The sequence below is a fragment of the Crinia signifera genome, chromosome 1 (assembly GCF_055691185.1).
Source record: "Crinia signifera chromosome 1, ASM5569118v1, whole genome shotgun sequence".
In the NCBI taxonomy this organism is placed as follows: domain Eukaryota; kingdom Metazoa; phylum Chordata; class Amphibia; order Anura; family Myobatrachidae; genus Crinia; species Crinia signifera.
Window position 1 is genome coordinate 245,257,146 of NC_139217.1, and position 26,181 is coordinate 245,283,326.

Here is a 26,181-nt window from a genome sequence, read left to right on the forward strand (position 1 = left end):
AAACAATCTCAAAAACACTGGGATAAGTAAAAGCAAAAAAAAGTTATCCCCACTTAAGTGATACATGTCAGTTTTGAAAAAAAGGCCTCTGTCAGGAAGGCAAAAACAGGCTGTGTCGGTAAGGGGTTAAAAACATTTGTCAATAAAAACAACTTGAGATCAAGCTTCGTGAGAAAGTATATTAAAGCACCGCTCCCTTTGCTGTGCTTTTGTGGTCAGGGAACATCGGTGCAGTGAACTGCTCTTTGTACCAAGGGGCACACGCGTGAGGACAGGTCCGTGCTGGCGTACGAATAAGCCGCTAGTGAGGAAAGAGAGAGTGCATAAGTGTGTCCATTCTCGTTGCAAGGTGAGCGCGGGGTGAGACATAAAGATAGTGACATCCTGCGGGTGTTTCTATCTTGTGCATAACGGTGTTCCTGCAACGTCATGTGGGATACGATGGCTAGAAAAATGCAGATCTGTAGTTATTCCCGACTATTGCTATGGAGGGTCTGTTTGTTAGATCTGGTCAACTGGGTACTTGTTGTGTCCATACTTAATATGCGGGGAATGGGATCCGTCCCGTTTCTCTTCAGTGTGCAGGGTGGCTGTGGGTAAAGGGATTCAAATAAAGATGTTGAATGGCATTCTTTCGTTGAGGCCGTTCGGGCTGCTGGTGTTCAGTAGATAGATCCACTTCGCTTCTTTGCGCAGCAGAGCACCTGCTCTGTCCCCTCCTCTCAGACTTAGGGGTACCTGGTCGATGACGATATGTTTTTTATAGAAATATATATATTTATATATTTATAAATTATATATATATATATAATATTTAAGGCAGGGCTGACCCAGGTTCAGTGTTTTTTAGGGGGTAGATGGGGAGTGCTGTCCCCGGGTGCTGGGAGGAGGGGGGTCCCTGCGGCTGCTGAGGGGGGTACCTGTCAGCCTGCGGTCGGAGCTCACCGGAGGAGATGATGTGCGCCGCTGCTGTACCACTCCCCGCAGCTGCGAAGTTCCTGCGGCGAATGGACAGTCAATGGCGGGGGTCCCTCTGGCGCATGGGAACTAGTACTAGTTCCTATGCACTGGAGGGACCGCCGACACTGACTGTCCATTCGCCGCAGGGACCGGCTGCCGGGGGATGGTACAGCAGCGGCGCACATTATCCCCTCCGCTGAGCTCCGACCGCAGGCTGACAGGACAGGTACCCCCCCTCCCCTCAGCAGCCGCAGGGACCCCCCTCCTCCCGCAGCAGCTGGGCACATCTTCCCCAGCGCTGCACGCTGTGGACCCGCTGCGGGTGCCTGCACCCGCAGCGGGACCATTTACACCGCCATTTACACTGGTCCTATCCGGGTTCTACCCAGGTCAGGACCTGGGTAGAGGACCCGTGTAAATGGACACGGATATACCCCATTTACACCGCCGATGATCCGGGTCTGACCCGCAGCTGACCCGGATTTTTCGGTGGTGTAAAAGGGGTATGAGTTGTCTTTTGAACTGCAGACATATATATTGTTACATACCTTTACAATCTTGTTTTAGCAGAGCGCAAACTGTAGGACAAGTACAAAATTATCTTTTTTTTTTTTTTTTAAGTAGACTGTTTTTACTTATTTTTACTTTACTATAGGCATTGACCACCTTGTTTTTATACTTGACTGATTCAGTTACGGGACATGTAGATGTAATTACAGCTAGCAGTGTACTCGGTTAAGCATGTACCAGTTTAACACATCTGTGTAGTGAAGTCTTTAACTTTTTTCCTTTTCGATATTGTTCAAGTTCTATCAGAATAGTAATTTTCAAATCTTGGAGTTCCCCCAGCATGATATCACCCATACCCCCAACCTCCCCCTCACAGGTCTGAGCTATAGCAAGGGCCAGATTATGGGCTTAATGGGTATGGAGCTGAAAATGTTCAATAATTTATTATGAGAAATGGAGGAGTTGAGGCAAGTGCCATGTAGGCCTGTAAAACCATTAAGCCTGGGGTGGCCAAACCGGTCCTCGAGATCTACCAATGGTCCACGTTTTCCAATTTGCCTAGCTGCTCAGGGGCTGGCTGGCAACTTTTAGCCTGGGGGGCAAGTCCAGAGCACCGGCCCATAAGTAACAGTGCATAGGTAAATTGAGTTAAAAAAAAAAAAACAATAATAGGACACCACAGGCTGCTCCCCTGTATAATAATAGGATCCCACAGGCTGCTCCCCCTGTATAATATCAGGACATCACAGGCTACTCCCCCTGTCTTATAATAATAACAGGACACCACAGGCTGCTCCCCTGTATAATAATAGGACCCCCACAGGCTGCTCCCCCTGTATAATATCAGGACATCACAGGCTACTCCCCCTGTCTTATAATAATAACAGGACACCACAGGCTGCTCCCCTGTATAATAATAACAGAACACCACTGGCTGCTCCCCTGTATAATAATAGGACCCCCACAGGCTGCTCCCCCTGTATAATATCAGCACACCACAGGCTACTCCCCCTGTATAATAATAATAATAATAATAATAATAATAAAAGTAACGGGATCCCCATAGGCTGCTCCCCCTGTATAATAATAATAACGGGACAACAACAGGCTGCTCCCCCTGTATAATAATAATAATAATAATAATAATAATAATAATAATAATAATGGTACCCCCACAGGCTGCTTCCCCTGTATAATAATAATAATGGGACCCCCACAGGCTGCTCCCCCTGTATAATAATAATGGGACCCCCACAGGCTGCTCACCCTGTATAATAATAAAGGGACCCCCACAGGCTGCTCCCCCTGTATAATAACTGGACCCCACAGGCTGCTCCCCTGTATAATAATAACAGGACACCACAGGCTGCTCCCCTGTATAACAATAATAGGACACCACAGACTGCTCCCCTGTATAACAATAATAGGACACCACAGACTGCTCCCCTGTATGATAATAAGGGGACCCCCACAGGCTGCTCCCCCGTATAATATTAACGGGACCCCCACAGGCTGCTCCCCCTGTATAATAATAATGGCACCCCCACAGGCTGCTCCCATGTATAATAATAATAATGGACCCTTACAGGCTGCTCCCCCTGTATAATAATAATAGGACACCACAGGCTGCTCCCCTGTATAACAATAGGACCCCCACAGGCTGCTCCCCTGTATAATAATAATAGGACACCACAGGCTGCTCCCCTGTATAATAATAGGACACCACAGGCTGCTCCCCCTGTATAATAATAATAATGAGACCCCCACAGGCTGCTCCTCCTGTATAATAATAATGAGACCCCCCACAGGCTGATCCCCCTGTATAATAATAATAATAATAATGGCACCCCCACAGGCTGCTCCCCTGTATAATAATAATAATGGACCCTTACAGGCTGCTCCCCCTGTATAATAACAATAGGACACCACAGGCTGCTCCCCTGTATAACAATAGGACCCCCACAGGCTGCTCCCCTGTATAATAATAATAGGACACCACAGGCTGCTCCCCTGTATAACAATAGGACACCACAGGATGCTCCCCCTGTATAATAATAATGAGACCCCCACAGGCTGCTCCTCCTGTATAATAATAATGAGACCCCCCACAGGCTGATCCCCCTGTATAATAATAATGAGACCCCCACAGGCTGCTCCCCCTGTATAATAATAATAATGGGAGCCCACAGGCTGTTTTCCCTGTATAATAATAAAGGAACCCCCAAAGGTTGCTCCCCCTAATAATAATAACTGGACCCCGGCCACAGGCTGCTCTGGCTTACCTGATCTTGACGCCGGACCTAGGTGGGCTGCAGCACGGGGATGTAGAAGTTGAACGCACAGGCAGGAAGTAGAACACACAGTCTCTCTCCGACTGGGCTCCAGAAACATGGCCGCCGGACTCCTTCACTAGACATGTCCTCAGTGCAGGAGGCCGGCGGCCATGTTTCTGGAGACCAGTCTGAGACTGGTCAGCCAGCCGTGGCTGCAGCAGCAGCCTAAGAACACAATCGGCCCGGGGGGCACATGGCACTCTGCCCCCGGCCCAGCCCGCCCCTGTAGCTGCTGCACAACTGTAGTCATTAATAAAGGAGCCCATGCAGGGAGTAATGTGCTCCGTACTTTTTGTACTATATTGCATCTAGTACAGAAAGCATGCAATGTGCTACAGCAGTGTGCTTTTTTGTGTACTAGATGCAATGCGATCTACCACAAATAGTGACATGGCAGTTCGGAGCTGGTTGGCTGCTGCTTTAAATCTCTCCATTTTATCACTTTTTGAAGCTTAGCGCCCCTGGCCTTATGTCCCTCTTCCCCATCTTTTTTCATGTTCCCAACCTGTTATCCATTCATCCTCCTTTAGTTAAGCGCACAGTGGGAACAGTTAGTTTACAGAGGTGTGTTGTTTGGCCATCTTCCTGGATCCATGTCCCTGCACTAAAAAGGCTGTATCTTTGCACGGAATCCCATTAATGTGATGACTTTGAAGTTTGAACCATTGGGGGAGTGCCATATGTTGAAGAGGTCACTAAGATGCCCAATAGCCTATCAAGTGTCATGTGTCATGTCACATGCTCCAGCTGCTAAATTGTGGCAGTGACCTAATAGGGTGTCCTGCTATAGAGATGCCACAGGTGACAAAGGCTCATAAGTCAGTGGGCTATTGAGAAACCTCCCCTTACTCATGGACCTATATGCTCCGCACACATGGCACCCATAGTGGATATGGCATTTGTGCACTGTTTAAACAAACTAATAGCAACTTACTCAATATATACAAAACAGAAATGTATGTACACAGGTTTGTAGGCATATAGAGAGATCAAGGATCATTTAGTTTTCACTTGTATATTCCATATTCTTTTTATCTGTGCTCCTTTTGTCTCACCCTTTGCAATTATATCTATTTTTTTATGTTTTCAGTATCTCAGCATTACCCTTTGTTTATAGGGTGTTTTATTATATATATATATATATATATATATATATATATATATATATATATATATATATATATATATAACCACGAATAGGTAGATGGCACTCACAAGATTTGTATAATTTCTGCGCGGCGGCAGCAATGAAGAAATAAATGAATCAACACAGGCTTGTGTCAACGTTTCGGGCAAAGCCCTTTATCAAGACATAAAGAAAAAAACAGCAGTGTACTCACATTTATAGCAGACAGTGGGGGCAGGAACACCTCGTGCAGAAATCACCAGCACGACCCGGGCAGGTGATGAGTGACGTCATCTGGCGCACTCAAACGGGGAAAGCGGGGTCACCAGGGGCGTGCTATCAAACCCAAAGGGTGGTTGCTAAGTGACCAAGAACGCTGTTCTGGCGCTTACAAAATGAACTGAGTGAATGCCGACTTGGAGCTAAGTGCGGGGAAACAAGTGTAAACGTGGAGCGGCAATGGTGCTGAAAGCCGGCTGCTGATCTCTGCAGCGGTGTCCTATCAAATAAAGATGTTACAAGTTAGAAAGCAGTACGGACATCAAGGACGTACTGAGTTCACAGCGGATAAGAGCATAGCATGCATGGGACACAAAGAATCATAGTATAATGCATATAAAAACAAAGTTACCACAGAGTTCTAATGAATGTGTGCTGCAATGAAAGAGCAACGGAGGAAAAGGGGGGGAGAAGGTGGAACAGAGCGAGGGACAGGGTTACAGCTGAAGGGGTAAAGAGCAGAGTGGAGGGAGAACGGAGGTGGCGAGCTGACGACACTGCATGTGTCGACTGCGGGGGAAAGGCTGGGGACAGTGAAAAAAGGGTGACGGTGGTGTAGACGGAGTGTGCGGCCGGTGTGCGACAGTGTGGGGAACTCAAGTATCAGCGAGTGAGGGAGGGAAGTGGTGCCAGAGGCATACGGGTATGCGCCCGGCAGTGACGAGTGACGGCTGTGTAAGTGAAGTACCAGCCGGTGAGGGACAGGTGGCTATCAGGTGTGCGCCCGGCAGTACCGGGTGACAGCTGAGGAAGAGGGGTCTGTGAAGTGGTGATGGAGATAGACCAGTGACTGGGATGCGCTAGGAAGGCGCTAAATACCCTAAGGTGGTTACGTGTAGGTGGGGGTGACAAGTGGAAAAACCGATGCTGGACTAAGTGTACTAGCCGCATTAGATGACAATGTGCGCGGGTACACTGAAAACATCTGTCCATATGGACATCTTCTCTGCCTTTTTCAGTGTACCCGCGCGCATTGTCATCTAATGCGGCTAGTACACTTAGTCCAGCATCGGTTTTTCCACTTGTCATTTTCCACAATGACTCCGAAACGCTGGTTTGTTCCACAATAAATTAGCTTTTTTCTACAAATTCCTGAAGAGTGCCGCTACATGCTACTGCAAGTATGTCTCTCTATCTATCTATCTATCTATATATATATATATATATATATATATATATATATATATATGTAATGTTATATAATGCAATCTGATAGCAAAAGTACTGATGTAGCTTTAACTCTACTGCTCTCTTTGTTTGTGTCTTGCAGTCGGAATCGTACCAGGAGGACATTTACCCAATGACAGCTGGAACACAGCCAGCTCTCACTGCACGTGAATGGATGAATGGAATTAATAGAGGTCAGACAGGGATATCCTGAAAGACATGTATTTCTGTTATTCAAGCACTTAACTTGATTTCATTTCTTTTTTATTATTTATATATATATATATATATATATATATATATTATAGTTTGTAATAAAGAGTAAACCTATGTGCATTTGTCAAGGAAAATAAGTGGTCTGGGCTTTGAAACGCAAATTTAGATCTGATCACTGCTCAAAGTAGGGCGGTATGCATCGGAATGGCATACCGCCGCTTCTGCACAGACTGTCTATTTTATTCTTTTCATAGTTGGAAGGAATTTCTGGTGTGGGGCAGCGGCAGTGCTGCTCTGTTACATACACCAAACACCAGGGCTTGTGTGTTGCGCATCACAGGAGCTTGTCTCCTCTCCTTAGCATCCGCTTAGGTGACAGCTTATTAGGTCGACACAAGCATTAGGTCGACATGGGCAAGGTCAACATGGGGTTTATGAGCCAACATGTACCGGCAGGCGGTATTTCATGCCCAACCATCCACTAGGTAGGAGAATTACATAGTGTGCCGAGCACAGGATGAAGGAAGCAATGTCTGCAGGCCACTGTGTAGGAGTTCAGTGCCCAGTGGGGTTGAGAGAGGGGGGATAGAGAGGTATATGGCTGTCAGCGCTACTAATGTCTGCAACTGGTATGGGTGTCACGCAGCGCTACTACTGTTGTGAGTGTTAATGCAGTGCTACTACTTTCAGCAACTGGTGCGTGTGCTACGCAGTGCTACTACTGTCAGCAACTGGTGCTGGTGTTACACAGGGCTACTACTGTCAGCAACTGGTGCTGGTGTTGCGCAAAGCTACTATTCCCTGTGTCCCCACTGACATTTTCTCGTTCTCTGTGTCCCCGCTGTGTCTCTCTCTGTCTCTGTGTCCCTGCTTTCACTTTCTTTCTCTCTCTCTCTCTGCTGTCACTCTCCCTGTCCCTTTGTCCTTTCTGTCCTTGGATTTTGGCTCATACCGTGTGGCATAATGCGTAAGGGTCCTACTATTGTGGTGTATAAGGGGTATGTGGTGTGGTACACTACACTTAAAAACACGCCCCCTTTCCAGTGGCCACACCCCCGTTTACAGCGCTCGCATTACTACATCCTTTATTTTTCCATATCCCAACTTTAAAATTTCCACTTTGAGCCCTGGATCTAATTATATAAGTACTAGTGGGTGGAGGGGAACTAAGTGCAAGGAACACTTTAGAGAGCTATCATGTTTAATATTTAATACATCATGTCTAAAAGCTAGCTAGTGAATGGCCAAATATATCATACATTGCTGTTACTTTCTACTTCATGGTCTTTAATCAGAATGTATTTGTAATCATCTCTATGTATACCCCTCCTAGTGTTTTTATGTGTGGACATCCTCCGCTTGTGTGAAGGGAATGATTGGCCAGCAATCATATACTGTAAATTACTGTACACTCATTTACAGTTACAATACTTGAGCAGAAGTGATCTCTTAAGAATTACATTTGCTGCATTAGGGATAGCACAGATTTCATTTTAATTGTGTGTAGATTAATGGGAATAAAGTGTATGGTGTCTAAGTGGTGAGGTCAGATGGCAGCCTTTTTTTATAGGGTTACATCTAAAGCAGACATTTTATTAAATGCCTTCTCTTATAAAATGCAGTACTTAGATACTTTATCAGTAACTTATAAAATAGTCCTACTTGGCATTTCACATTATTTTACGATGTTAGGAAATCATGCTCACGTAGCAATCTTCTAGGTCCTAGGGGGGAATACAATTCATTTTTCCACTAATTATACTTTCTAGTATTTTCACTTACAGTATGTAACGCTTTTTAACCCCTAGCTATGGCTTCTTTCCTATTAACTCACTCATACCTTATCAATTCACTTGTGTGCTGCCCTGAGGTCACTGGTTTTAGCTGGCTTTTTTGGGGTGCTGCGCCCCAGGTTCAAACTTAGTATTAGGGACCCACCAGAAAATTTGAGGGTACCTTCACGCGGTTGGTGGGCTAGTATTTCTTGGCCAATAAATATTCCAAGAACCTCAATTTATTGCTCTATATAAGAGAGCAGAGCTTAATATTATAGAGTGTGCATCAGGCACCACATGTCTTTCATTGTGGGAATACAATTAACCCTGCTAATACAACGGTCAGTGAAAAAGAGTGGTAGCCTTGGGCTTTAATACCTGGGGAAATTAAAGTCCAGAACTTCTTTGATAACTTTCAACAATTAAGACTTCTCTTTTATTTCTGAATAATTAATATAAAGCTCTCATGACAGATACAACTGACAAACATCAAATAAAGGGTCTGATTCAGACCTGTTTGCAGTGTATAGTCACTGCCTCGCGAGCAGGTAAACGCCACCCCACCAAACGCACCCCCCCCCAAGCCGGGTGAATCCCCACAGTAGCATGCAAGTGGATGTGTACGCTTACACATCCACTTGCATGCGGACACACAGAGTAAAAAATCATTCGATGCTAGCTCACCATCGAATGACGTTTCCTCCTTTGCTGGATAAAAGTAAGTCCATACTGTTATCCTGGAGTTGGCCAAAATGGGGCCGGGGCTGATGCCCCAAGCAGGTATGGCCACATCTGCGTTAGCAGGGGTATGCCCAGCACTTCTATGGGCGTGCCCATAAAATGGGGGGTTCCCCTGCTTCCGCCCCATGCATACCCCCTTTCTGCCCACTATTAAGCAAACGCCCCGGGGGTTTGCATATGTCAGCATGCGCAAACCCGCCCGGGGTAGCAAATTCAGTAGCAAATTGGCAAGCAAACATTTGTATTCATCATGTTGTCCTGTAATGTTACCTTATATAGGAAATATAATCTTTTTTTACACATTTTTTATTTTAATCTATATAACAAATGGGAGCGACGCTGGCATTTTTAACGGATCTTTTGAACATCTCTCACAGAGAAGATGGCACTCAAAGGGTTAATGGATACGTTGAATAGATCAACCTCCATTAATAATGTGAAAATTAGTTGAGACTTGTATTAGATGTATTTCAGCTTCTGCTGCTTACAGCTTGCTCTCCATAGCCAACAGTTAGTGAAAGAACCTATTGTACAAATCAAACATTTACAAGAAAGATAAAGTAGAAATCAAGTGAAGAATAACTTTAGGTAGTAGTGTATTCAAGACATGTGTTAGGTGTATTTCAGCTTCTGCTGTTCAACATGTGAAGTTAGCCGTGAACAGTTTGAGAGTCTCCAGTACCTATACCAGAATGATTGACCTCAGCACTCCTGAGCAAACAAGAAATGGACAATTTCACAGTCACATTGTGTGCACACAAATGTGCACTGCGCGGTCCCACGGGTCGAACAGTTGATTGATGGGTCAGCTGCCTTCCACTGCACTCTTCCACCCGCCGCCGCCGCCTTCCCCTGCACCCCTCCACTTCTGGGTAATGCTACAGCACTGTACTCCCTGTCAAATATGACCTCTGGAAATATGGGTCTGTTTCTTCTGCTCCAAGACCCCTTGGCAATAAGCATTAACCCCTGGCAATAAGTATTAACTTTTGGCAACATACATTAACCCATGGCAATATGCATTAACCCTTGGCAAGGGTTAATTTTTATTTAATTTATTTTTAGTTTAACATACATTTTTTGCTCATATTTCAGCCATCACACATACACATTCAAAAAAGCCTAAATCCCAGGTTTATTTTAACAGCACCTACGTTTCTCATAACAGGGACCGTGTACAATGAAATGAGTTGTGTTTTACAGCACAGAGTGACAAGGAAACGATCCGTATGTGCAATAAAGTTTCTATTTTGAGGTTGACAGGAAATTATTTTACTCTATCTCCACAGTAGCTGTTAAGTGATAAATGTGTTTTCACTGTGATACTCAATTCATCTTTGATTTTAGAAGTGTAGGTTCCGGTAGCTGGGGAAAAAATAGTTTTAATTATCTTCATTCATTTACAGTATAGCATTATTTCTCTTAATTTTATAAATTATATTGAAGTAGACTTTGAAAAAAAAAATTCAGTTTTTGTTTCCACTAAATTTGTTACTGATGGACAAAAACATTAAATTATGCTTATATTCAATTTAGGTCCTCTTTTGGTATCTTTAAAACCTGGATCAAAACCTTCCCTCTCTCAGATAACTGTTTCTGATGATGAATCCAAGCTGCCTGCTAAACAGCCAAAGAACATCTATGAGGAAAAGCATCCCGCAAAGACAGTATGGGAGATAGAGTACAAAACAGAGATCATTAGAGAAGATCGGGGAAAGAGGAGAGCTACTGACAGGTTACCAGACTCTAAACACTCTTATGTCTCCAATGGATTTGACCTGTTTGAATGTCCTCCACCTAAGACAGAGAATGAGGTATGTCTTGAGTTGTAGAACATATATTGTCTATATTTGTTTTTATATTTCTGCGTTACCTGAGCATTATTTGTGGTAAATGTGTGTTGTTGGTTTTTTTGGTATTTAGATTTACAGTTACTTATTAATTAAGATATTTAAATAGCACTCCTTTATTAAGTGGACACTGAATAATGTACCAACCAACCAGCTCCTAACTGTTATGTTTAGGACTGTGGGACCCATTTATTAACAAGTTTTGCATATGATAAATAGTGCTATCTTGTTTTTGAAAAATTGCAGTTGGGAGCTGATTGGATGAGGCACCATTTATCATACACCACACATTTTAAATGGCTAAAACTTGTTGATAAATGGGCCTCACAGCCTGTAGTATGGCAGTTAGGAGCTGGTTGGTTAGTATTTTTTCTCTGTCCACTTTTATCTCTCTCCAAAGTCTAGAACCCTATATTCGCTATCACTTTGACTTATATAGATTTACTATTGATCCTTACATACTTCAGGCTAAAACTGTGTGGTAAAAGTACTAAAATTACATTGAGTTATCTTCTGGTTACGAACATACAATTTGTATTATTGAAAAATAATTCCTAAGCTAATTTGGTAACTTTACGAAGGTCATTTACAAAGTGTTTGCTAGATTCAAGTTTTCCGAAGGTGATTGCATTTGTGTTTGGCACCGGGTTTGCTGAACATGAAGTATGCCTGTGCAATGCTTCTTTGTGTAAAAGTTTAGAAAATAGTTACATTTAAAGAAATAACCCCCTCCCCTAAGCATAACCAGCCCTGGGCTGCTTGGGCCAGTCCTAGTTCTAACATACAATGGAATAATTGCATGAGAACCTCTGTATTAAAATAACCAGAACCAGGGCTCCACTAGCCAAAGAGGCAATGCCACAGCTGGGAGACATGTTTATACTGGTCCCTATAGACATAGCATTACCCCACCCACCCCCAAATAGTACAACTCTGTCCAGGTTTCCCTCAGGTAGTGGGGATGCCCCAATAAAGCCCCTCATCCATCTCACCCAAGGGCTAGAGCTGAAGTACAGGTCTATGCCTGCCAACCGTGGGATATGGGGGGTGAGTTCATAGCATTAGTACATGCCCCAGCAAGCCTTTTCGACATGCTGGTACTTGAAAAACCACAAGTACGAGCATGCTGGGCATTAAGGGCCCACTGGTACCTGTAGCCCTACCAATAAAACAAATATTACAAAACCTATAGGGGACACACACACACACACACACACACTGTGAAAGTACAGCTTTATCACACTTGCACTCCACTCACATAATGACAATTGCATATACTTAACTACATCCCCCTTATCCATTCGTGTCCCCTTCACCAGTAAAAATCCTTAGGTAACCTGTAAAAAAAAACAAATCTCCTAATCTAATGTAGATCGTCCTCTACGGTCCAAAAATAAATAAACCAAAATCATAATCATAATTCACAGAATCCATGTGTATAGATGGATTTTCTTTTACCAAATGGGACATCTGTCACTTGGGGACCCATCAGCGAGTGTCAATAGTCACACTTTCCTGATTGGCTGATACCCTTTCCCTCTAGCTTAATGCCTGTCACTCCCTCATTCAATTCCTGTCACCCTCTCCCTGGTGTCACGCATTGCCTCTCCTTGTCACCCTCTTCTTGTCACTTGTTGACCATAACTTTCTCTCTGTCACGGTCACTCCTGTTTTCACTTTGTGGTCACAACCCTTGTTCCGAAGCCACATTTACTTTCCCACTCCCCTGTCATTTTGATCTGGATTCGCCCCCCCGGTTCATGTGATGTTTCATCCTCCTTTGTGGATGTCAGCTGCCCGCCCTGTCCTGTTGAAGGTTTACATATATCTAAGCCAGGGCTCGACAAATCCCGGGGGCCAGATTCTGCTTTTTGGTGACCAGATTTTCTTGCACAGAGGGAGAAAGCAGAATCTGGTCGTGGGCAGATCAGCGGTGCCCGACCCCCCTCTTGCGCTGGAAGTCAGTGGCAGCTCTTCCTCCTGGAGATCAATGGCAACTGTGCCCTACCCAAAGGTAGCGCAGTCAGCAATGCACGACCCCTCCCCCCCCTCCTGGGAGGTCAGCGGCAACAGTGCTCCGACCAAAGGTAGCGTGGCAGCGATTCCTGCCCCCCACTCCTGGAGATCAACGGCAGCAGACACCGCTTTGGTCCACCACTGCAACCAAAGGTAGCGCGGGCAGCAGTGCATTTCCACCCCACCTCCCACCCTCGTTTCCCCCTCCTGACACACCAAAAGCCTTGATTCCCGAATCCCCCCCCTACTCCCGGTGATTGGTGTACAGAGCAAGTCCGGTGACTAGTGTGCAGTCTACACAACTCAAACAATCTGAGCAGCCGGCAGGGCAGAGCAGCAGCTACATCCCCCTGAACTCCCCTTAATTACACGCAAGGTTGCGACCATTTGCGTACACAAGGGGCATTTCTGGGTACACAATACACCCCCCTACAAACCAAATATTTTTTCCATGTTATATAACTGCCCTCCGCAGCCCAAGATTAAGCCCCACCCCTTGACCATTGGCTCCGCCCCCTATTTGAACACACTCAGCACACCTATGGGATTATTCTGGTTGATTCGTAGCCCTGGTGAATTTGGTGAAAGGAACACCAAATTAATATATCTTGATTGGTGATTGAACCTACGAGAAGGAATACTAAACTAGTATTTTTCATTTTCATAAGGACTCAATAAAACCACAGTACAGTATCGTTTGTAACCAGCCAAAGGGAAACTCTTTTAGATCCCTTTAAACACCACTTTCTTTCTTTCGTGCACTTGCACGTCACAATACATGTTGTGTTGTCAAAAATTTTAACCCCTTGTTAAATTCACAAGCCACAGAAGGAGATCACCCTGTGAGATTACATATGTTAAAAATCCACACAGGATAGTTCTTTCATCTTTTTAGTTTAAGATACCAGTAAAAGTTTAAATTTTAAATATCTCAGGAATATTTTCTCTCTTGTAAATATCCTCTCTTTTTGGAGTGCATCCACCGCGCAACTCTTTCTAGCCATTGTCTTGGTCCTCGTTGCCCGGATAGCACCCATTGCCAAAGTATATCTAATAAAGGTGATTGAAGACCAACTCCCCATATCACATAAGGGATACACCTCCAAAAAGGTGTGTGCGGATCCTCAATCCCCTCCCCCCCCCCCCCATCACCGTTATCTACTATTCTGGGCCATGCCATTGTTGCTTTTCATTTTGTCAATAGTAGTTCATTGTCCTACTGCTGCACAAGCTATAAATCAGTGCACTATAGGCCTACTTCAGTGCAAGCTTCCTCTGTGCACATAAGCACAGTTCCAGTAGCCTCCAAAATCTGCAGCTAGAAATCTGCTAGAGGCACACCCCACAATGCCGCGAGAAGCTGTTGCGGTGGCAGTTCACTGGTATTTTCATCCAACTTTATGTGTGCGTTAGGCATCACAATGGTAGACTAGCACATTATTAGATTTTATGGGGCAGATTTCCCAAAGTTTTTAAAAAAGACAGTAATTGTTGGTGTTCTCCTTAACCCATTCTTGGGTATTTACCTCTGGTCTCTTAGCAGTAATTTCTACAACTTATAATGGTCAGTTAATTTTTGCTCCTACTATTGTAGTTTAAACTTTATACTACAGGCAATATTTCCTTTCTTTTTTCCTACTTACCTCCTTTGAAGTTACTCTTATAAACCTTGCAGATTTCATTATAAAGGTGCATACACAATGGAAGATTTTTTTTAAATGATGTGCATAATATCAGGACGTTGGAGGAGATCGCTAGCGTGACGCAATGCGGCTCCAACTCCCCTCCCTCCTCCAGCATGATCCGCTAGTTGCAGACAGCATACACATTTACTGATGCCGACATCCCACTGGGTCTCAATTGGTAACGGTATCGCTGGCTACACAGAGCAGCTAATGTGCACCCAGCTGAACATTGTGTGCAGTCTTCTGTTGTCCCTGTCTAGATAGATGGTCATTAATTTGACCCTATATGATCGACATGCATAAACCTGAATGGGTAAAAAGTGGTGGGTGAGGTTGACAGGGTTAAAAGATTAGCGTAAAAAGGTTGACACAAGTTTTTTTTTTTTGGGGGGGTGGGGGGTGTCATTTTGTCACTTTAACCATGCCTAGAATCTTACGTAATTTATCTGGGAATTGAGGTTTTAGCTGTGCATCTTCAGAACTCTCTACCCCAGGCAGTTCCACAGGTTTACACTAGAATACTTCAAAAACAGATTTGAGACTTTCTTGTTTATTTAAGCATGTCCATGATTGACCCTTTAAGATCTCCATCTCCATATTTTATGAAAAGCTTTTCTGTACTCCATGGGTTTCTGTACTCTTCTCTTCTGTTAAGCGCCTTGAATCCTATTGATGAATAAATTAATTATTATTAATATTAATGCTACTACTCCTATACTATCTATCAATTTGAAGATGCGCATGTGATAACATCGACCCAACTCGCAATGCTATAATTAAAATACCCCCATGCTATACTGTGCATGCGCCCCCATCGCCACTACCACCATCACCCCCTCTCCATCATGACAACCCCCCTTTCATTGCTGGGATACTCACCAACCCCCATGGTTTGGCTCCTGCAGCACTGCTGGTGTTTGGGTTTACATTCTCCATTGACCCTTGGTGATGTAAAGTGAGCTGCCACTGTGCAGCATCACTTTTCTGCACCAGGGGGTAGCAGCGCAGCAGGAGGCCCCAGAAACCGGCAGCCCTCACCGCACCACTGATCCCTGGACTCTGGGGAGGGGAGTATTATATATTTTTACTTTATTTTTAATTTTACACTGATCAGCCTGTGTGTCCGTCAGACATACACAGTTGATGCCCCTGACTTCGTCCCCACACAACCTTCTATCCCTAGGAGCAGAGAAAGCTGTTCAGAAGTCTAGAATTCACATCTCAGCCCTGTGATTCGTCAGCTGAAGCTGGCTTTATTATCACTGGGCCAAATGCGTTTTTTTTTTTTAAGTTTTTTTTTTTTAGTAAATTTTTCCAGATCACGTTTGGGAAATGCAGTTTGCTTACCAAAAAAATGTGAATTGAAGGGTTTGAAGCAGTTTTTCATGAAAACTACTCCAAATTTCCCTTTAGTACATTCGGGTGAAACTAAAATAATGTGAAAAGGGTGTGAAAACACCCCTTTTTTACATTATTTTAGTAAAAAGAATGTTAATAAATGGACCCCTTTAGTGAGCAAATTCACAGCACAAGCTGAAATGCATTCTTATATTTCCTTCCATTATGTCATTCATGATACCACATTGGTTTCTATTAATTAAACACTGTAATGAATGAGCATATCTGTTATTGTACTTATCACATTGTCTCCAAGTACTATTTTCTTTCTTGTATTGTGCAGTTGTTACAGATGTTCTACAAGCAGCAAGAAGAAATCCGTAGATTGCGTGATCAATTGAGCCAAAGGGATATTCAGATCCGCCAACTCGAGTTAGAAATCAAGAATGTTCGGAACTTTGCAGCCACCTATTGACTATAGTTCACCGCTGTACCTACAGACACAAGAATGTAACACTGAAGATTGTCTCCAAAAAAACATTTAACTTTACTATGTGTATGACATGATCAGTAATGGAAACGTAGCAATGCTTCATGGTACACACACTGAATTAGCAATTCTTTTATTTGGCAGTGTTTTAAATAGAATTGTATGTTTCCGTAACATAATTATGGCTTTTCAATCCAAGCGGTTGCAGAAAAACTGGGAGCCATAAAATGCCTATCCATGCAATGGGTAGATATCCTTACCATATTTAAATGTATCTAATATTTGGCTTGTTCTCCACTGGTTCTTAAATGAGATCTATGATTGTTCTGTGGCATTTATTTCGCCATGGATTTAGAATGGAGTGCTTTGATAGACTCATTAATTGCATTCTGTGACACAAGAAAGTTGTTATTATACCTTCAGACTTAACTATAAGAACAACTTTGTAGACCATAAAAGGCCAATATTACTAGGTGTAAGTGGCTGATTGGTTGGAATGCATAAGTAGCACACATATGGGACAGTGGTGTCACTAGAGTGGTGACCCTCAAAATAACACAGCAGCTGCATGTGTCTGTCAGGAGAGGCTGCTCAGCGCGATCAGAACAGTTATATGACTAGCGATAATGTCCACAAAAGGACATAATCCCTTTTGAATGCATTTGGGAGAAGTCTGCACTGGGTGACACAAACGCTTGTGATAACACTGATAAGGGACGTGCCCATTCTCAAATAAAATGCCTGACAGACATTTTTTCAGTAAGCCTGACACCCTTCAGATATCCTGAGCATACAATGTTAGATATCTCACAGTGTATGGACCATGATATATTTGGTTTACTACAAGGGGTAGGAGACATTTCCCGTTCTTTGGATAATCGTAAAGTGCAGGGGATCCCCAAACTCTGTCCTCAGGACCACACACAGTTTACGTTTTCCAGGTCACCCGGCGGGTGCACAAATGCATTCGTTGCTGACTGACACTGATTTTAAAAGATCCACAGGTGGCGCTAATTACTTCACTTGATTCTGTGAGGAGACCTGCAAAACATGCACTGTGTGAGGTCCTGAGGACCGAGTTTGAGAACCTGTGGTATAGTGCATGCCTAGCATTATATGTTCATTCCCTCTCAGGATAATTAATTGCTTTAGCCTACAGATTTATCTTTCAGCCTGAAATAACTATTCAATACCCCTAATCAGAGGTCTAATTGATTTCAGAGTGGCTGTTTCTATTTTTTAGATTTATATGCTGTAAGGTTTTAAAGCATCAACCCTATTCCTGTGAGATTTTACATAACTAAGAAGCAGGTTATTAGTCTCAAATATTTAATTGTTAAAGATGCTGACAGGTAACAGTGGAAATAATGAGAGTTAAAATGATACCCTTTACATTTTAAACTGTGGTCTTCTTTCAGTTTTAGGAAATTCTGCCTTTATTGCCGGCTTTAAATTCCAGTTTTACCTAGTGCAATACTTAACTAATTTACTAATTTCCGGGGGCCACAGAAACCAAGATATTGCACTCAGTGGACAAACCCAACAAACTAAGCTTAGATTCCAGGTAGACTATGTACCTCTATGTCTGGTGTGGCGACTCAGTCATCTGTTATGCATAAAAGGAAAATAATCCAGTCTCTGTTGTACACAAGGGCCCTTATTCTATTTGACTCGGACGGATGCGTATTTTCGGACGGCCACGGAGTTTTCTTAGCCCCGCCTACCGTATGGAACGCTCACACTGTCCGAATGCGGTAAGATGCCGAGCGAATGGACCGCGAGTGGATGTTTCATGTGAACAACTCCCCCATCTGTGGGAACCTCCCCCATCCTCCGATGGTCGCCGACCATCGAATGATGGACCGAGCGGTCAGACCGCTCTGAGTGCTTCAGACCACTCTGACATCTCTCCGTGTGAAAAAGGGATATGGGCGGGCAGCTGGCATCCGGCTAGGTCAGCTGTCCGCCTCCCACACGTGCGTCAAGGCCGGATTACCGTATGTACACCCAGCGTTTTCATGGGAACGCCCATGAAACGCGGGGCATACGCATATTGTAATGAGCCCAAACAGCCCTTCACGCCCCTCTCCACCCCCTGCTCGGATTGTGCTGACCAATCGTTTTCTGTAGAGAATTCACGCCGTATTCGGTTGTGCATGGCGTTCGCACATGCGCATAAACGCTTCTGCACATGCGCAAACACAAATCAACATCCAACCGAACATGCAGTCATCCGACTCAATCAGAATAAGGGACAATATGTGAAAAGTTTAGTTTAGTTGTAGTCACTGCATTTGTTATAAAGTAAAAATATAGGAATTAGGTCACTTTTTTGTGTACATGTATACTACCTTTTGAATACAAGTCTCATACCAGTAAGAAATGCACTAAAATGGACCCAACTAAAAATATTTGTACTCAGACCACAGCAGGTAAATATGGGTGCCGGATGACTGCCCGACAGTGAATTCTGACAGTCAGTACTCCGACATCTAAATCCTGACTGTTTAAATGCCTGACAGTTGGGATCCTGACTGACAGGGGCTATTCTCCCCCGAAAGGGGCTTCTTTGCACTTGCCCCCCTGTCGGAGTAACGGCAGTCCGGATTCCAATGTTGTGATACTGACCGTTTGTATCCCGATTGTCGGACCGCCATACCACAACCCGCTAAAAATAGTCCCATTTCATTTTTATAGAGGAAAGAGGTTTGTATTTAATTGAATATAATTTGTACATTTATTTAGCATTTTTGGCGATAATTAATTGAATTTCATGTTATCTTAATAATTGTCCAGACACCTCATTACAGTATTATGGGGCTAATTCAGAGTTGATTTCTAATTAGAGAAACCTGCCATTTTCTGGCTGTTGTGAAAAAACTGCAGGCATCATAAGGCGTATTTGAGGATGGGCTATGACATCAGCAATAACCACATCCTGCCCTTCTGTCGCAGATTAATGGAGGCACCAGACTTATTGAATAGCATATGGATTTGCAAGTAAATACCGGTTACCATATATACTCGAGTATAAGCCTACTTTTTCAGAACGTTTTTTTTTATGCTGAAAAAGCCCCCCTCAGCTTATACTCGAGTGATGGTCCCACTTGAGTCAATAAGTTTTCCCAGTTTTTTGTTGTAAAATTAGGTGCCTCGGCTTATATTCAGATCAACTTATACTCGAGTATATGTGGGAACTATTCATTCGCAATTCTCTTGCAATTTTGCAAAGGACATCTTCTCTTTCTGCATGAGCAGCCGCTTACTCCTTGCAGTCCACTGTGAATTCTCACATTAGCAGTCAGGTCTGAATCAGGCCCTGTTTTATGTACAATCTGGGAAATATGATTTAGCATTTAGTACTAGTATTGTCAAGCTGAATGCTTTTGTTACTCCAGGTGTAAACCAAATTCATATTCTGTTAATTTCTTACAAAGCTTGTGCATATGTTACTGTTGCAGAGCTGGACTTAGTGGAAGCTGTGTGCTACTCTGCATACACACAATAATCTTTTTCGTTGTTTTTTATAAATTGCATCTAACTGTACATGAGAACTATAGTGTATGCTGTTGGAAGGGTTGGGGTTGACAGTCATAATTTCAACATGAGAATGTAGACATATTGTCCCTGGTGGCCAAAGGGTGACTAACCCTCTCCTGATGGTTGCAGCGGCTCTAGTCATATTTTCCAGGTCCCAACAGTTATGTGATTGTCACTTATGGGTAAGACCTTCGATTCTCTGCCATAACCCTAACCCTCCTTCTAGTGCCTAACCCTAAACTTCCCTTGCCCCTGCAGCCTAACACTCCCACAGTATGACCATCATGTTTACAAGCAATGCAAATATTTCACTTGTCACCATTCTGAGAATGTTGACACATGCCTGTCAACATTGTTGTGTAAACATTAATATTGTTGACCTTTTGACTACACCCAGGTGGATGACCTGTTTAAATTAAAACCATTTCAACCTACATATTTGTTTATACTTTAGATATACTTTAACCATACCTCCCAACTTGAGAGAGTCCAAATCAGGGCCCAAAAGAGATGGGACTAAAGAAGTGAACAGGCGATGTAGCCCCCAAGCAAGCACCCATATCCATATTTCGGCCCCCCCAGGTCTATACCCCCACAGCAAAGATATAATGTCATGTGCATGTGTACAGCATCTATTTGTCGCCACAGAGAGCGTAAAGGGCCCTACATACGCAGAGATGTGTGCCAGAGATACATAACGGGAGATTCAGCACAAGAGATTTCACTCTTGTGGCTCATTTCAGACAATGAGCCACATACAGAGAGATTTGTGTCAGAGATTCAAATTGGGAGATTCAGCATGGGAGATCTCAAATCTGTCACGACTGTCAATGCCATATATATATATACACATACACACATATATACATACACACACACACACACACACGCACATATATATATTTATATATATATATGTATATACATATATATATATATATATATATATATATATATATAGAAACAGCGTAGGATCGGCGCTCCCTGTAATGTAGTAACTGCGGCCGGTGCCCACACAGGGGGATTGGAAGAGAGGCACAGTGGTGTGGCAATCGTAGCCAATAATCAATAGGAAACGCCAATTGATATATATATATGGTATATATTGGTGGAGATATGAAATTGATATTATAGATAATGAAAAGATAGTACGCTGGTGGCATAGTGTTGCTGCCAGATGCTTAGGGCTGGCTGTCTTCAGACACACAGGGCTAAATAATTAACCCCTGAGACAGATATTCGCCCCCCAAACATTGGTGGCACAGTGGAAAAAAATATATACTTACCTACTCCGGAGTCCAGCATCACGGCCTCATCAGGAGGGGCGGCGGTCTCCGGCGGTGTGACGTCATCGGCTCGGCGGTGGTCTCCGGCGGTGCCTGATGTCGTTGGGATCAGCGGCGGCGGTGGTGTCCGGACTCCGGTGTCCACTGTCCTCAGGTGCAGCGGCGGCGTTCAGCGGGGCTTCAGCCGCTCAGAACAGCCCTGCTCATCTGACCGCGGCCATACATGCGGGAGATGAGCAGGAGCTTTCTGAGCGACTGCTCTGAATTGTACAGCCCGTCCGTTCTGAATCTTTGCCAGATTCAGAACGGCGGGTGCCCGCATGTAAATCGCTGTGTGGGCTATATACACAGCGATTTACATGCATTTTCAGACATTTTCTGAGCGATTTAGTAAAATCGCTCAGAAAATGCCTGAAAATTGTGCTGTGTGTGTGGCCCTTTACCCCACACAATATCCACCTTCCCCCCCCCCCCCCCAAAAAAAAACTGTGTCCCCTGGGTGGAAAGGTGGGATAGTCCTGCCCAAAGTGGGACTATTGGGGGGTATGCTACCCTCACTGTGTTAGTGCCATGTAACAAGTAGCTTATGTATTATAGGAAACTATATGATACTGTCTGACATCATGCAGGCTCAACACTTTATAAAGATATCTGTTCATTAAAAGTATGGTCATATCTGTTAAAATGATCATCTTTTTTTATCATATTGTGTTTGCGCTTACACATGCATATACATATAAACATACTATACATGAGGTTGGATCCATGCAAAGCCAGTTCTCTCTTTGAAATGGGTATTTTTGGTTGTCAACTGGGTGACTACTTTGTGAGCACATGAAAAAGAGATTTGTGACATGGAAATATCTTTGGTATATAGGATCTGATTCATGGATGGACACAGGGCTGCACACATTTTACATACTTCGCACAAGTTTTAGGCAGATGTGGAACAAATGCAGCAAAATGAAAATGCTTTAAAAAAAAAAGTTTATTTTTTTATCAATTAACCAAAAGAAAAATGAAAGAAAGAGAAATGTATGTCAAACCAATATTTGGTGTGACCACCCTTTGTCTTCAAACCAGTTCTTTTAGGTACATGTGCACACAATTTTGAAGGAACTCTGCAGGCAGAGAGAATGGTGCGCTCAGCATTAAGGACCCCAATAATCTTGACCAAATCCCCAACTCCATTTGCTGAAATACAGTCCCAAACTTGCTAGGAACCTCCACCAACTTCACTGCTGTCTGCAAACACTTATTATTGTACAGTCCTTTGGAAAATAAACTGCCTTCTGTTACAGCCAAATATTTCACATTTTGACTCGCCAATCGAGAGCAACTGCTGCCATTTTCTGAACCCCAGTTCCTATGTTTTCATCCATCATGAAATCACTTGGCCTTGTCTCCACATCAAAGAAATTACTTTTTGGCTGCAAGTTTCCATTTAGACCATTTCTGGAAAGACTTCTCCAAACATTAGATGGGTGTACCTGAGTCCCACTGTTTTTGCCATTTCTGAGCTGATATCACTGCTGGACATATTCCAAATTCAAAGGGAAGAAAGCATGTTGTACCTTACATCTGATGCACTTGAGAACCATAGACACATTTTTCTTTGTCGTCCATTGTTTCTGTGGTCCTCAACATTGACTGTTTCTTTGTGCTTCCTTAAAAGAGCTTAAAACCTCAGTTTGCTTTGAAATCTTTGCCTGAGTTAATAACTGGACGATGCAGTATAAATAACGTGTCTTGTTGCTGTGCAAGTGTACCTAATAAAATGTATGCTGTTATAGAGGCACAGGATGGTGTCACCAAATATTGATTTCTGTTCCCTCACTTTGCATTTTCCTAATTGCTAAAAATAAACTATTGACACTTTTTTTTAAAAAAGATTTCTTACTTTGCAGCATATTTTCCATACCTAGCTAAAACTTTTCACATTATTGTACTGTACTAAAAACCAGTGGTTCCCAAACTGTGCACCTAGGCAATTTGGTGTGCCTTGGGGCACTAGCACGGGTGCCTCGGGTTGGAGGTCCTAGCATAACTCATATTACTTATGTTTGACATAATAGGCAAAACCAGTTGTGATTTCCAATCATAAAATATGTGGAAACCAGAATTGAATCCGGTTCCTCACCACTTAACTGACATATCATTAAGGAACTTTTGGCCTAGTGGGTGCCATGAAAAAAACTTCTGTTTCTCTAGGGGGCATTATTCAAAAACATTTGGGAACCACAGCCATAGATGATGTCCTGTGCTGTTAGAAAAATCAGGTTTTGGATGTATATTATGCCCCCAGAATGAAGTAGTTTGATACTACTAAAAACATAGATGGCGAGACTACAGTATATGCATAAACCCACACAGATAGTAATTTTAGCATATAGTAGTAAATCTGGTTGCTACAGCAGCCTGCACGTGCCACTGTATTGAGCCTGAATCATTTTTGCTCTTCAGTAAATTTAATATTTTTATTTCTTCAAATATGTATTTTGCTTTCCAACGGTAACTATTACTCATACTTGCCTCCATTTGAAAAAGCATTTCAGGGATATTGTGAAAGTAACACCTAGAAGCATGGTTGTGTACTGCTACATCTAGGAGCCGTGTGGTAAAAATTACTTACATCCAAATGTAAATGAGCTACAAAGCCATTAGTAAGATCTACTTGCTGATGAAAAGAACACTGATACATTCAGGGCTTGCTCATGTATTATGTGTTTACAAGTGGTTTCATATTTGTGGCCCGAGAAACCTTATATGAAAATGCATGTAGCCGCAGAGATCACTGTGCCTTATAACCAATGCAGGGAAATGGCGCTAATGATCCCATTTGAATGTATATATATTTCCCGCCATTATATAACAGCTACATAATGCTAGTATTGTGTGATCAGGGAGGGTGCTAGACTCTTCAGGGAGTCAGGGAGTTTGCTGCTATTTCAGGAGTCTCCCTGACGATCAGGGAGAGTAGGCAAGTGTTATATTATATTGCCATGCCTTAAAAGATCTTTTAATTGCAGTGTCTGAGACTCATGATTTGTAATCTTTGAGTTAATGCTTATACAATCTTAATGTCTTTTAATTTAATTTACAAAACAATGTTCATTCCTAAGTAGTTTTAATGTTTATAGTAATTTGAGACAGGGTTTCTTTCCTATTTTATTGTTTTTATTATTGCGGATTGTTTAACTCAGAAGTGCCTATAAAATGTACCCTTCTGAAAAAGCCAACAAAGGAGTTGCAGAGATATTGTTAGTAAATGGTGCAGCTATTTACTAATACCCCTTTTAACCTTGGTTATGACAAGGGAAAAACTCAAATTCAAGGTACACAGTAAACAGGGTCTGACCTGGGTTGGAAAAGTGCCCAGAAACCTTGGTTGGACCTGGGTTTTGTTAAGAAAAGTGGTATAAGCCATAATTGCATTTCTCATATTTGGAATAAAAACTCATTAACTTTTTTTTTTTCTAAATATCAGTTAAAAATGTTTAAAGAAATTTACACTATGATATCTGTTCACTTACAAGTATAATAAGACATTTATAAAAGGTTTTCGCATGCATGTTAAATACTTCACAAAAATGCATGGTTTTGTAAATCTGAAAAGTGAAAAAAAAAAGTTTACTAAAGGAGTTAGTTTAAGTTTAGAAATCCTTAGAGCTGATGTGCAAACTATGTTGTTAGTTCAGCCTGTAAATTACTGAAAATAGCTAGTTGGTAACCTGCACTGCACTTCAAAATGGCCGTCTCCAAATTGCCATTTCATACTGCTGATGCATTGTACAGATTTGCATATTTTTGCTTTTTATTATATAAACTGTAGCCTCTCTTTTACAGTTAAAAAAAATCCACATAAAAAGACTTTATAATAAAGCATGACTTATTGTCTTTATATTCAAATTATTATTTTAATTTCGAATATGTTTAAATTATTCTTAAAGTAAGTTACAAAATATATAAAATGTGTATTTTGTATGATTGATCTGTTGTATTGCTTAATAATGATATCTATAGATATATATGATAAAAAAATTATACAATGTACATGCCTATGTTAATTACTAGAGAAGTTAAATCAGACATTGTTTAAGAATGTAAGCATTCCAAGAGCAAACAGAAAGAACTTGACTGGATTATTTCCACATACACGTGAAGAACATACATACGCTAAAATTTTTATATATTTGTCAATTTATTGACTTTTTGCTTCTGTTTTTAGAATACTTCCTGCCTTTGAAAAATCAAATGTTTTGTTTTGTTAAATGTTATGTGTTCTTTGTACAAAAGTATAATAAAATCAATTTTGTGACTTTTAATATTGAACACAGCAATTAATATATATTAGCTATTTAAATTAATTAACTTTTTAGGTTTTACAACAATGTTCTCTCCATCTTGTTTGTGTGTGGTGTATGCATAACCTGGAAAAAATGCTCTTACCCACATTCTAAGAGCTACATTTACTAAAGCTTCTAAAAATGAAAAGAGGTTGCCGATAGAAAATGATGGACAGAATCTGATTGATTGGTTGCATCTTAAGAGTTGATACTGTTTATTTATGTGTGTGACTATTGGCAAAGCTGTTGTGTTACTAAACTTGGTTACTAGGTCTAGTGGCCTTTTGGATTACCTACACAAATTACAATGACCATGTATACCAATGTTGTAGCTCTATATAATTAAAAGTACATCAACAGATATGAGCTTTTCATCGTCATGAGCAAAAACATATCTGCAAGGCTGTACATTGGCTAGAGAAATAGGGGTTAGTACTTTTGTCCCCAAAATAAGTAAAGATCAGCAGATAAACCTTGGTTATTATGGGACAGTGTATCTCTACACAAGTTACCTGATTTTATT

The 26,181-nt window shown here is 42.3% G+C and overlaps 1 protein-coding gene across 2 annotated transcripts in view; it reads left to right on the top strand.

Annotated features, from left to right (window-relative positions):
• CORO2A (coronin 2A) overlaps positions 1 to 25,637 on the top strand; it is a 154,129-nt gene extending 128,492 nt beyond the window's left edge. For both annotated transcript variants that reach the window (XM_083179611.1, XM_083179616.1), the window contains exons 10-12: positions 6,479 to 6,569; positions 10,644 to 10,921; positions 16,340 to 25,637. In XM_083179611.1, the coding sequence (XP_083035737.1) occupies positions 6,479 to 6,569; positions 10,644 to 10,921; positions 16,340 to 16,471 (501 nt within the window). In that variant the 3' untranslated portion in view covers positions 16,472 to 25,637. The remainder of the gene's footprint in view (positions 1 to 6,478; positions 6,570 to 10,643; positions 10,922 to 16,339) is intronic.
• The last annotated feature ends 544 nt before the right edge of the window (positions 25,638 to 26,181 follow it).